Source organism: Microtus pennsylvanicus, chromosome 3 (assembly GCF_037038515.1).
Source record: "Microtus pennsylvanicus isolate mMicPen1 chromosome 3, mMicPen1.hap1, whole genome shotgun sequence".
In the NCBI taxonomy this organism is placed as follows: Eukaryota; Metazoa; Chordata; class Mammalia; order Rodentia; family Cricetidae; genus Microtus; species Microtus pennsylvanicus.
This window is the reverse complement of record NC_134581.1, coordinates 61325647-61338931: the sequence shown is the minus strand read 5'-3', so window position 1 is coordinate 61338931 and position 13285 is coordinate 61325647. Positions and strand designations below refer to the sequence as shown.

Sequence of the window (13285 nt, the reverse complement as noted above, 5' to 3'; positions counted from 1 at the left end):
TCTTTTTGGTTTTGTTTTTTCAAGACAAGGCCCCACTATGTAGCTCTTGCTAGAACTCACAGATTCTCCTGCCTCTGCCTCCCAAGTGCTGGAATTAAAGGCATGTACCACTACACACGGCCTGAAATATCTTAGTATTTAAAAAGGAAAACAAGATGTAAATAAAAATATTAATAAAGAATATGCTCAATTATGTTTTTAGCTTTACCCAAGGCTGAAATTACTATTATGTTTGTTAAGTGTGCAAGCTCCTTAATGTGTGTGTAGGCCAAAGGTAAACTTTGGTTATTGTTTGCTTTCTGCTTTGTTTTTTGAGACAGAATTTCTTACTGAACCTGGAGCTTACCATTTCGGCTGTACAGACTGAACAGCAAGCTTCAGGGATACCAGTCTCTGCCTACTAGCACTATGGTTATAGATATGCATCATCACACCCAAGTTCTTGTTCTTTCAATGTAGATACTGAGGATCTAAACTCAGGTATTGATGCTCACCAGGCACCACCCACTGAGACATCTCAACCAAGATTTCCAGTATTTTTTAAATTCCTTAATTACATGGGTGTTTATTAGGGTGTGTGGGGGGGGCTTGTAGAGTCAGTTCTCTCATTTTACCATGTGGGTCCTAGGGCATCTAATTTAGGTATTTCAACTTGGCAGCAAGCACCTTTATTTGCTGAGTGATCTCACCAATCCAGGTTTCCAATATTTTTTAATGAAGGTTTTCTTAAGCATTTATGAAAAGTATAGAAATAGATGTTTCTATAGAAAATTCACTCATCCAAGAACAAATCACATTATGATTCTTCTAAGATTAATAAGTATCTTTTTAAGTATTTTAACTATAGTATTTCTCAAGAAATATTCAAACCATCAATCAAAATGTCAACATGTTATAAAGGAAACTCATAAATTTAAAGTTGTCAGTAATTCACGTAAAGTAAATACACATTATGTGAATTACTGACACCTAAAACAATGTGATTCAGATAATGAGAAAAAAACCTTGTAGCAAAATCAAAAATGTTTTGTCTTATAAATTTTACCTGAGAAACATAAGTTCAAATTTTATATAAAAGGAGAAAGAATACACTAAACACAAATTTCCTAAAACATCCTTTCCTAAAAAGAAAAAAGCTGTTAATGAAGACAAACTTTGGCTACCCTAAATTACAACACGGAATTGGTGGACTCTCCATACTTTAGTTAACATTCTAGACAACATTTCATGCATACACAGCCACACAGATATATCAATAGTGTGCCACACTCTTTGTGTACATACAGCATTCATTTCTTCACTAAACAATATTTAGCAGACATTTGTCAATCAATACATATCTGCACAGTGTTTTATCTTTGTATGTACATACTGTAATATACTGAATAAACCCTATACTGAAGGGCACTTAGACGGTCCACATATATACTATAGTATATGTGTATGTATGTATGTATGTATGTATGTATGTATGTACGTACGTACACACAACTACAGTTGAATAATGCCTCTTCACATTTCTTTCCACTACAATTGACTCCCTGTAAGGTCTGTGTACAATTTTTGATAAAATATAACTTCTATTATTCTATGGATTTATGACAAAGCTAACTAATTTTTTCACAGTTCTAAGCTTTGTGCGGTATTCAATTTATTGTTAATCATTGGGGAAAATATCAAAGCAAGCCTACACACTTCAAACTTGTGTTGCTCCCAGATCAACTACCTATTCACTAACACACTATTTATGAACATGTTCCATGAACATGGGCAAGGATTTTTTCTTCTCTTCAAGTCACTAAAGTATAAGTCTAATAATCACTTTTAAAGCTATTAATGAAATATCTGATCTTCTTTAGAATATACTATATACTTTTATTTTTTGATAGTAATATACATTTTGATGCTTTTAATACTACATTTTTCAGTCTCATTACTATTATTTTTAAGTTTTAGTTTATGGTTTTTGTTTTTTAAACTTCACGCCTATGCCTCCTGAGTGTAAAGAACACTGGTACACATCACTATACTTTGTTTACTATGTTTTAAAGGGTGGATTTCTTTTCATCAGATGTCTTCAAGTCTAAAATGCTTTGGACCCGAAATATGATTTTACAAGAGAATAAATTTTCATGTAGGTAAAATTTTCCATCTTTTAAGGTGTCATCATTCAAAGGTTCACAAAGATTTAGACATGCTAAAGTGTTTTTGAGCAAAACAAAACTGAGGTTAAGACATGGCTCAGTGTTTAAAAGCACTGGCTGCTCTTCAGAGAACTGGGGCTTGATTCCCATCACCTACATGGCAGCTCACAACCTTCTGTAACTCTTGTTTCAGAAAATCCAATGCCCTCTTCTGGCTTTCATAGGCAACACACACACACACACACATACACACACACACAGAGTAAACATACAGATACACATAAAATCAAAATAAATCTTTTTTTTTAAGTGTTTACCAAAAAAAAAAAATGCTTCACGTGTTACCTCCTGCCTATAATCCCAGCACTTGAAAGGCAGGGATAAGAGGATGGCCAGCTATAGCAACACAGCAATATCCTGTCTCTAAAAAGGGAGTTAAGGAGTGCGTGGTGACAACCACCTTTAACAGCCAATACTCAGGAGAAAGAGGCAGAGAGATCGCTGAGTTTGAGGCCAGCTTGCTCTAAATAGCAAGTTCAAGGCTAGCCAGGACTACATAAAGACCCCATGTTTTAAAAACAAAAAATAAATCGAAAACATTTTCTATTCCATCTCCCCACAGCAGGCAGTCCACCAGTGTGAGAAAGGTGTTTGTTAAGCAAGAGCCTTGCCTGGGTTGTCTGAGGCAAGGCTCCTTGAAAGAAGGGGAGGAGGTAGGGAGAGAGTCAGAGGGAGAGAGAAAAATAGTATCTTAGAATCAATTGGAGAGGCATTTATTTTGCATGGAAATTGATAGAATTGTATATACACTGATACTTTACCAATCTGGAAAATTCTCATCCCAAAGACTATCTCTCATTCTCTCCTCTTCTATATTTTTCATCTTTTATTAGATAGCTTCTGAATCTTAGCTTAGTCTGCTCCCGTTTACTATAAATTTTCACTAAGTTACCATTATTTTACATTTCAGTTACAGAAATTGACTTTGACATCTGAAAGACAGTTTGTACTCATCTTTCCTAGTGATAGCACATTTGATTTAGTCTATGGCAATTCTAGTATTTGAAGTCCCTGGTTTGGCAGGTTTAATTAGAAAACTAAACTGAAGGGGCTAGCAAGATGGCTCAAGAAGGAAGGATTCTTGCCCTCAAGGTCTGAAAATCTGCCTAAAATTCAAGCGCTGGAAAAAATCAACTCCCACAAGTTTTCCTCTAACCTCTACATGCATGAACACATACATACACTTTTGCATGTGTGTGCGCACTCACACACACAAGTAAATAAGCAAACAAAGTTGGGGGGAGTAAAATAAGTAGTTTGAGGTCTTAAGTTTGTTGCTGTTAGGGAAAAAGAGACAATAACAGTTTGTGATCATCTTAACCCAAGTTTATTTTTTTCTCTCTATTAATTCTTATTTATTTTTTTAATTTATTTATTAAAGATTTCTGCCTCCTCCCCGCCACCGCCTCCCATTTCCCTCCCCCTCCCCCAATCAAGTTCCCCTCCCTCATCAGCTCGAAGAGCAATCAGTTAACCCAAGTTTAAAGTTTTAGATTTTCTAAGCCACTTCACTGATTTAAGTCCAGGCTTCACAAAAAGTAGTACATCAAATTTGACCATACTTCACTGGCCCAGTACTCCTTCTTAGTTCCATTCTTCATCCAACTAACTCTTCTGGATTAGTATTACAGACTGGGAATCTTGGCTTATTTTCTCCAGATTCAGGCTTCGTTGAGCCTTCCCATCCAATTCTGTATTACTAACACTTTTATGTTCTAATTTTTTAAAATATGTTTCAGGATTTCATCTAACCATTCCCATTATCTTTAGGGGAAGAGCCCAAATTACTAGCAGGTTCCCTGAACATCCTTTATTTTTCTTTCACATAAAATTCTACATCACTTCTACAATCTTTCCTACCTACTTAACTGTCATTGCTCATACTAGGTGTGTGTATGTGTGTGTTTGTTGTTGTTTTCTGAGACAGGGTTTCTCTGTTATTATCTCTAGCTGTCCTGGAACTCTATCTATAGTCTAGGCTGGCCTGGAAATCACACAGATCTGCATCCCCCGCCTCCCTGAGTGCTGGGATTAAAGGCGTGCACTGGCACACCATCTGGATAATCTAGAGTAATATTAAAACTACTTTTCTTAAAAACTTCCTGAGCTGAGCGTGGTGGCTCATACATTTAATCCCAGAACTCAGGAGGCAGAGGCAGGTGTACGTCTCTAAATTCAAGGTCAGCCTGGTCTACATAGTAAATTCCTGGACAACCAGGGCTACAAATAAAATTTTACATTTTCCCTTCTCTTTCTTTAGCCACTTTAGCATGTTCAACACATGCTCTTTAACTTTCTTCCCTTGCTTGGTTCTTTTTTCTACCAGAAATGCGTAAGTTCTCATGTTTCCATATCCTCCATAACCCCAACAAATGTCATTCAACAATGAATATTTTTCTACCCAGATCAGAGGTAGTTTGTTTATTCCCAAACAATGCTAAGTACCGTGACGAAAACGACTGCTGTCTGTCCGCTAAATACCACACCAACTCAACCTGTATTGTAGACATAACTGATACATTTCCAAAGATTATTGTACTTTATGGAGCCTTGAGAAAGCAGATAAACTACGGAAAACAAAGCAAAGAAAAAACATTTGTGGGAGATTTTATTGTTTTGTGTTTTGTTTTGAGTCAGGGTCTTACAAGGTATCCCAAATTGGCCTCGGATTCTCAATCCTCCTGCCTTAGCCTTTCTAGTACAGGCATTACAGGCATGTACTAACACACTGGCTAGGAAAAATCACTTCAGATAAAGTAACTAACAAAGAAAATTGCTTCAAGATCATACATCTAATAAGTGGAGCAACAGAAATTCTAGGTTTACACTACAGAGTGATGAGACATTTATCTATTTCCATCCACAACTGTCAAAAACAACTGAACAGGAAAAAAAGTTTACACTATAAAAGAATGAAAATGTTACTTTAAAAGGAAGGTTTCTGAAAAACCAAATTCACATGAAACATGTTAGAGAGACAGCTAAGAAAAGCTCTAGTAGTATCATAGACTATAGACTAACCCAACCATTTCACTAAGTAGGTATTAGTATTTCATAACAAAAACACAAAGCCTTTTGAAATACAAGTCAGGAAAGGATGACACCATCCTTAAGAATACTTTTTCTTTCCTCTGCTCTGAAGTAGTAAGCTTCAGAACAACAAAACCTGGGTAAGACAAGGAAGTGGTAGCACACACTAGAGCCCTAGGACTTGGAAGTCTGAGTAACGTTTACCTCAACCATGAATCTGTAAGACTAGCATGGAAAAACATAGTAAGACCCCACCTCAAACACTTGCATCTCTTTTCACTTTATACCTTCCAGTTAATTCATTAACACCCATTTTATATACTAACAACTAAAATGACTTAAAACTTACACAGTAGTCACTATAACTCTGAAATGCCAAGGGAAAATAAAAAAAAAGGGTGTTTCACTTGTTTTGAACTCTAAAAGGAATTCCATTTTTGGTGTCTTGTTCTAAAATCTGTACAAATAAAACATGATTAACATTCATGTCACAATGTTTAATAAAGTTTTATTTAAGAACAGAAAATAGTTGACTAAAGTATTTTCTAGAGCCAGTGAAATGCTTTCGTGGGTTCAGATACTTGCTATCAAACCTGTTAACTTCAGTCCAGTTTCTGGAAACCACGGGTCAACCCTTGGAACTTGCAGTCACTGGCTCAGATCCAACTGACTCTCCTAGTTTTTCCTGTTCTTCAAAGCCCAAAGCCAGTGTCCAGAATTATTAAAGAATTTTGAAACGACACACACACACAGTTCATCTGTAGAGGCCGGGACAACTTGCAGAAATTTTTTTTTTCTTCCACAGTTCTAAGGATCAAACTCCAGAACATCAGGCACACATGGCAAGTGATTTTTACCTGCTAACCCATTTTGCCAGAACCCTTTTAAAGCTTTTATTCTACTGATGTACAATATGAAAACAGAAACCATGATACAAAGTAGAAAGGTTAGTTAGAAGAGGCTTTTTTTTAAGTCTTGACTCCCAAAAAGAAGAGAAAGAACAACTCAGGTTTGCTCTCCCCTCCTTTCTCTGGGGGACTCATTTAGCAGTTTATAAAAACCTTAGCACTGAAAGAAGGTTCAAGGGAGAATTCAACAGAGAAAGAGATAACCATCTTCCAGATGCTGCTGAGCTACTACTCTTCCGCTACTCCCATGCCCCTATGCTGACAAAAGTCGAGCAGTAATGTCTGGGCCCCAGGCAGCAACTGGGCCTCCACCTCTACTTAAACAGTACTTCTTGTGCTTTTCTGGTAGCACAGCCTTCATATCTGATTCTCAGTCTGTAAATGCAATATTTTTGGGAAGTGGCAGACCTATCTGCTCTTAAACAGGTAACAAGAAATCCTTTGTCATAGCTTCCCAGATAACTGGACATCAATGCCTTGTTTCTCAATGTCTTTTCCACTTACCCTCTTAAAATTTGTTTTTAACTGCTAACTCTACTATACTAGAAAATGAAGAGGCTTAAGATCTGGGGTAATGGGAGCAATATCACATAAGAACTATGAGTGCAAGATAAAAGATTGTTGCTCCAGCTCTCTACTCTGCTTCATGCAGGAACATGAGAAAAACCGGGAAAGTACAGAAAATCCCATTTAAATTATTGGCATTGAACAGGAGAGAAAGACACGGGGGGTGTGGAGAACACAGGCAGACACAGAGGGAAAGAGACAAAGAGGGAGAGGAAGAGAGCAAGTGCACTTAATGGTGGAGCTTCTGGTTGGCATGCACATGCCTCCTGGGCTTGATTCCCCAGCACAACAAAAGAAAACTAAGAAAGGAAAAAAGTCTGAGAAGCTGTTATAACAATGGAAGACAATGAATTTATAAAATTGCCCTTTTTCTACCCTTTATCAAAAATGTATAATTTTAAAGAATAAATCACATTTATTTTTACAATGTGGCATATTTGTTTAACTATAGACTAAGAGGCACAGAGACAAATGGGAGGAATTAAAAATGTTTTATTTCCCTTAAAGTACCATGAACTCCAGGCACTATGGCTCATTGATGAGTAATCAAAAGATACACTAATATGGTTTGTTATATTAGAAGAAAACAGGAAGGAAATTGAAAACATTTCACAATTTTGAGAAAAATAATGTAAGTACATCAAAATAAGCAGAAACAATACCTGAATACAGTTTGTGTGTTATTTCGGGTGTAAAGCTAGCCATGCGGGAGCCGGGCGGCAGGAAAATCAGACCCGCTTGCCTCATCACTACAGTTGCCAGCTCTCCATCCCTTTTCTTTGGAGGTTAAGTTTGAGTGTAAAGCTCATACTGGTTTAGAACTCAACATATAACCAAGGTCTCTGACTCTTAATACTTCTGCTTCAACCTCCCAACTGCTGGGATTATAGGCATGTGCCCATGATACCTGGCCTTTTTTCCTTGAGGAGCAGGGTGCTAACTATGGAGTCTTGACGGCCTGAAGCTCACTATGAGACTAGACTTGAACTCAAGAGACTTCCCTGCCTCTACCTCTGAAGTGTTGGAATTAAAGGTGTGTCATCATGTCGGCATTTTGCCAGTTTTTAATCAGGTTGTTTTGTTGTTGAGTTATAAGACTTCTTTGTGTATTTGGGTTACAAGTCCTTTCTTTAACAGCAAACTTTTTCTCTCCACCCTTGACTTTGATATTTCCATTTTCAAAATTTACTTTAAAATTTTGTTTTATATATTTTTTAATTCTCTATCTCAGCCATGCCTGCTTTTATGCTAAATATCCTACCTGTCTGAGTTTATTTTTCTAACTTTTTGTTTCAAAAGCTTGATCCCATTTCACCTCGTTATTTTTCTTTATAATAAATACACCTAAAACTGAACATTTCCATGTACCTTTTCTTTTCTCTTCAGACACATCTCATATCTTTATGTATTCTCATTTACTTCCAATTATTTTGGTACATGGACAGTCAACAGTTGAACACAGCGGCTCGCCTTGGTAATCTCAACACTGAAGAGGATGTGGCAGGAGAACTGTATGAGTTTGAGGACCACCTAGGTATACAGGGAGTTCCTGGACAGTCTGGAGTACAAGAACAATGCAAACCTTGTCCCAAAAGAAAAAAACAGTTTTAAAAAAAAACCATGCACCTCCCCCAAATTTCACAAGAATAGTTAATAGTTAATAATGTTAGTGAGAGAAATAAGGCAACTAATAGTTCCCACAAAACCGAGTAACGTTATAAAGAGAATAGCTCATAGTTTGGGGGGGGGGCGCCACTCAAGACAGCGAAAGACCAGAAAAGATAAAGAAAAATAACTCAATTTAAAAATAATGTTCAGATGTAGTGGGTCACACCTGTAATCCCCATTACTCAGGAGGATCCCTGTAAGTTTCAGCCCAGTCTGGACATATAGCAAGTCCAGGCCAGTCAAGTATATATTCAGTGACAAATGGTCTTTGGGGGCTAGAAAAGCAGCCCAAGATGGCGATGTGTATCCATAATACCAGCACTCAGAAATGTAGGCAGGAGCACAAGACCAGAAGGGGCTGCATGAGACCCACTACAATGAGATGGCTCAGAAGTTTAAAATGCTTGCTGCCATATATGATGAAATGAGTTAGATCCCAGGGACTTACATAAGAGAAAAATCAACACTAGTAGCTGTCCTCTGACCTCTACACATCATACATTAATATACAGACATACATAAATGACTGCCCCCCAAAAAAGACTTTTTTTTAAAGAATCAAGAAATCAGGGATGGAGAAACAGCACTAGCTACTGCTTACCAAAAATATAAATTATCATCAACTTATCAAGCTGAGTGGGAAAGAGTTAAGGATAAAGAACAAATATGTGTTTTATCATACAGAAAAAGGATACAGACATTGTACCCATATATAAGTATCATTTTATGACTGTGTATAAAAACTATTAGGAAAGCTGAAACGTCAAACATGAACATCCTCAACCCACCTCTTCTCCTCTTCCCCCTTTTCCCTTCCTTCTATCCCCGCCCCCACACTGCCAATTCTGTCAGGCGATCTTGTCTGTTTCCAGTTTCCAGGTGGGCCTATATATGTTTTTCTTTGGGTTCACCTTATTACTTAGCTTCTCTGGGATCATGAACTATGAGCTCAATGACCTTTGTTTATATCTAGTATCCACTTATGAGTGAGTACATACCATATTCATCTTTTTGGGTCTGGGTTACTTCACTCAGGATAGTGTTTTCTAATTACATCCATTTGCATGCAAAATTCAAGATGTCACTGTTTATAACTGCTGAGTAGTAGTACTCTAATGTATAAAGGTGCCATAATTTCCTTATCTTCAGTTAAGGGGCATCTAAGCTGTTCCCAGGTTCTGGTTATTACAAATAATGCTGCTATGAACATAGTTAAGCAAATAATAGTTGAGATGCAGGAAGGACAGATATGAGAGCAAGGACAAAGATATCTTAATTGAGGGAGCCATTATGGGGTTAGCAAGAAACCTGGCTCTAGAAAAATTCCCAGGAATCCACAAGGATGACCCCAGATAAGACCTTAAGCAACAGAGGAGAGGGTTTCGGAACTGGCCTTGCCCTGTAGTCAGACTGATGATTATCTTAAATATCACCATAGAACCTTCGTCCAACAACAGATGGAAAAAGAGGCTGAGACCCACATCAGAGCACTGAACTGAGCTCCCAAGATTCAGTCAAGAGTGGAAGGAATGAGAATATGAGCAAAGAGGTCAAGACCACGAAGAGTTCATCCACTGAAACAGTTTACCTGAGCTAATGGGAGCTCACCAACTTCAGCTGGACTAGGAAGGAACAAGCACAGAACCAAACTAGCCCCTTTGAATGTGGTTGACAATTGTATAGCGGGGGAAGACTGAGGGACCACTGGCAGTGGCACTGGGATTTATCTTTACTGCATGTACTGGCTATTTTGGATCCTATTCTCTTTGGATGTATACCTTGCTCAGCCTAGATGTAGTAGAAAGGGCCTTCAATTTTCTACAAAGCAAAGTGCCTTACCCTCTCTTAGGATTAAATGGGGTGGGTGGGAGGGTGTGTGGAAGGAATGGGAAAAGGGGAGAGTGGGAATTTTAACTGGTATTTTAAAAATAAAAATCTAGGGGCTGGAGAGATGGCTCAGAGGTTAAGAGCATTGCCTGCTCTTCCAAAGGTCCTGAGTTCAATTCCCAGCAACCACATGGTGGCTCACAACCATCTGTAATGAGGTCTGATGCCCTCTTCTGGCCTGCAGGCATACACACAGACAGAATGTTGTATACATAATAAATAAATATTTAAAAAAAATAAAATAAAAATAAAAATCTAATAAATTAAAAATCACTCCGAACACCCCCCAAAAAAACCATGAACATCAGTAGAGAATAATAAAAGAAAACCAAGCCAGGCAGTGGTGGTGCACACCTTTAATCCCAGCACTCGGGAGGCAGGGGCAGGCGGATCTCTGTGAGTTCGAGGACAGCCTGGTCTACAAGAGCGAGTTCCAGGACAAGCTCCAAAGCCACAGAGAACAAAAACAAACAAAAAAAAAAAAAAACAAAAACGAAAAAAAAAAAGCCAAAATAAGAAAGAAAACCAATGGTGTCAACAAAATAAACAAACAAAAATATGGTAGAGTGCAACATAAAATAGAAATCGCAAAATCTAAACAGAAATTATAAAACAGAAATATATATATATTTAGAGCTTTTAAATTTCTTTAAAAGTTACCTTTATTTTATTTAGAAAAGTTGTATTTAAAAACAAATAATCAATGAAGGGTGAATATTCAGAATTATAAAATACATAAAATGCTTTAAAATGAAACATAACAATGATAACAAAGTATAGTATTTAAGTGGAAAATGTTTTCAGCAGTGTTACAAAAGAAAACTCAAGACTATAATGCAAACTGAAAACTTTTTCTTGAAAGTATCATAAAATAAACCTTAAAGTAAGTGACAATAAAATTAAGAAACACCACTGACAAAAAGATAACAAGACACATTTGCGGGGTGGGGAGATCAGAATAGTTAAGTATTTATCCTTCACAAGCTCAGGAAAAATTGAATGCAATGCACTTAAGACAAGGCTTTAGAGACCAACAAATAAGTTCAAGTCTTTGTTACAAAACTAAGCTGAATAACTTAAGACTCAAAACAAGTTTCCACATCAAGTAAGTGGAGGCAACAGTTTCTAGTACTAAAAAACTATGAGGAGAAAGGGCATAGTGGCTCATGCCTTTAGTCCCATCAGAGACAGAGTCGGGGACAGGAAGATCTGTGTGAGTTTGAGGCCAGTCTTTTCTACATAGTGTTCAAGCTAGCTAGAGCTGCAGTGAGAATCTAAAAACAAAACAAAAAGACAACCAAAAAACCATCAAAAGAATTAAATCAAATAGTATCTAACAGAAAGTTCTCAATAATTTATTATTAACTTATAACTCAGATATAAGGTGTATAAAATGAGTTACATTTCTAATACTACTTAATATCAGACTTACACAGCACTTTGAATATGAAAGTAGAATGGGAAAATTTTTCCATTCATTTCTCACAATACTCATCAGTCCCCAACAACAAGCTGCAATTTTTGCAATTAAGATTGCTAATAAAGTTAGTAAGAGTAAAATGAAAACCGTTACCCTGACAACAGCCCACAAATACCCAATCTAAGGAACCAAGGAGAAGGTTAATACTGTCAGTCTCGATCTCAGTAACTTTTACTCTTTTAAAACTAGATACATTTTGAGAGGCAAACTTTGTAAAACATCCAGAGCCGATTCCTGCTCTAAAATCAGAGAACCAAGCAAAGTATCTAGTTTCACAGCTAGAAAACCTAACCAACTTCATTTTTGTTTATCCTGAATGTCATTTATATTCCTAATATAAATTTAAAATTCATGAATAATAAATCCTTAGTGACTAATAAGAAAGATCTTATGTGTTCCAAGAACATTAGTAAATGCTTTTTAAAATCTGCTTTTAGTTTGTAATATTCAAGAAGATATATCAAATAAGCTGAAATAAAGTTTTCTATTTCATTTCCAAAATAAAGCAGAATTTAACCTGAATTTCCTAACACTAACCTGACCGCAAAATTTTTAATACAGGAAACAGCAGCAATTATAACTTACACATTGGTTTGTTCACTATTATAAAAATCAATTTTTGCTTAAAATTCAGTTCAATGGGCTTTCTTTGTTACTTTTAAGTACAAAGCTAACAATACAAGTTCCTTACCTTTCCATTAGCTTCTCTTTATCCCAATTGAAGTGGCTAAGGAGTATTCTCGTGATAGTTGCTGGATTCTGAAGAAGAAGGGAAAAAAACATTTTGAAGTAATTGTATCTCACTGATCTTTTTTTGTATGTGTGTGCTTTTCTGTGTAATTCAGGCTGGCCTTCAATTCATACTTCTTTTGTTTAAGCATCATAGGTGCTGGGATTACAAGAATGCACCAAACCCAGCTCTTTCACAGACATGTAAGAACTTCTACGCTAAATTTCAAGTTCCCTAATAATGCACCCAAACTTCCTATCCTAATATATTTCTTTTATGTACCATTGCTAAAAGCACAAAAGCACTGCTGTACCAAGTCCCACCCACAATACCCTTTTCCTAGAGAAACATGTCCCCAAGGAGATATAAATTTTTAGTTGTATGATCAAGATTATTTAAATAGTTTTCCATATAATACCTCATTCTTTATAGGGTTCAAAATAAGCCAAAAAGAAAAATGATGACAAGTAATTATTGTAGTAAGCTAATTAAAGTCACCTATACCTATAACCTCACCTGAGGAAAGAAAGAATGAGCCAGGCAGTGGTGGTGCACATCTCCTGAGTGCTGCGGATGCAGAGGCAGGCAGATTTCTGTGAGTTTAAGACCAGTCAGAGCTGTTACAGAGAAACCCTGTCTCAAAAAAACAAGAAAGAAAGAAGGGGGGGGCGGGACAGAGGGAGAGAAAGAAAAAAGGAGGGAGGGAAGGTATGTGGGAGAGAAAGAAAGAAGCCAGTCCATACTACATAGCAAGACCCTATCTTGAAAAGCAAACCAAAAATATAAGGCATTGGGTAATTTGTTGCACTGA

The 13285-nt window shown here is 36.8% G+C and overlaps 1 protein-coding gene across 2 annotated transcripts in view; it reads right to left on the bottom strand.

Annotated features, from left to right (window-relative positions):
• Positions 1-13285, bottom strand: part of Arih1 (ariadne RBR E3 ubiquitin protein ligase 1) — a 99040-nt gene that overhangs the window by 55281 nt on the left and 30474 nt on the right. For both annotated transcript variants that reach the window (XM_075965691.1, XM_075965692.1), the window contains exon 2: positions 12436-12503. In XM_075965691.1, the coding sequence (XP_075821806.1) occupies positions 12436-12503 (68 nt within the window). The remainder of the gene's footprint in view (positions 1-12435; positions 12504-13285) is intronic.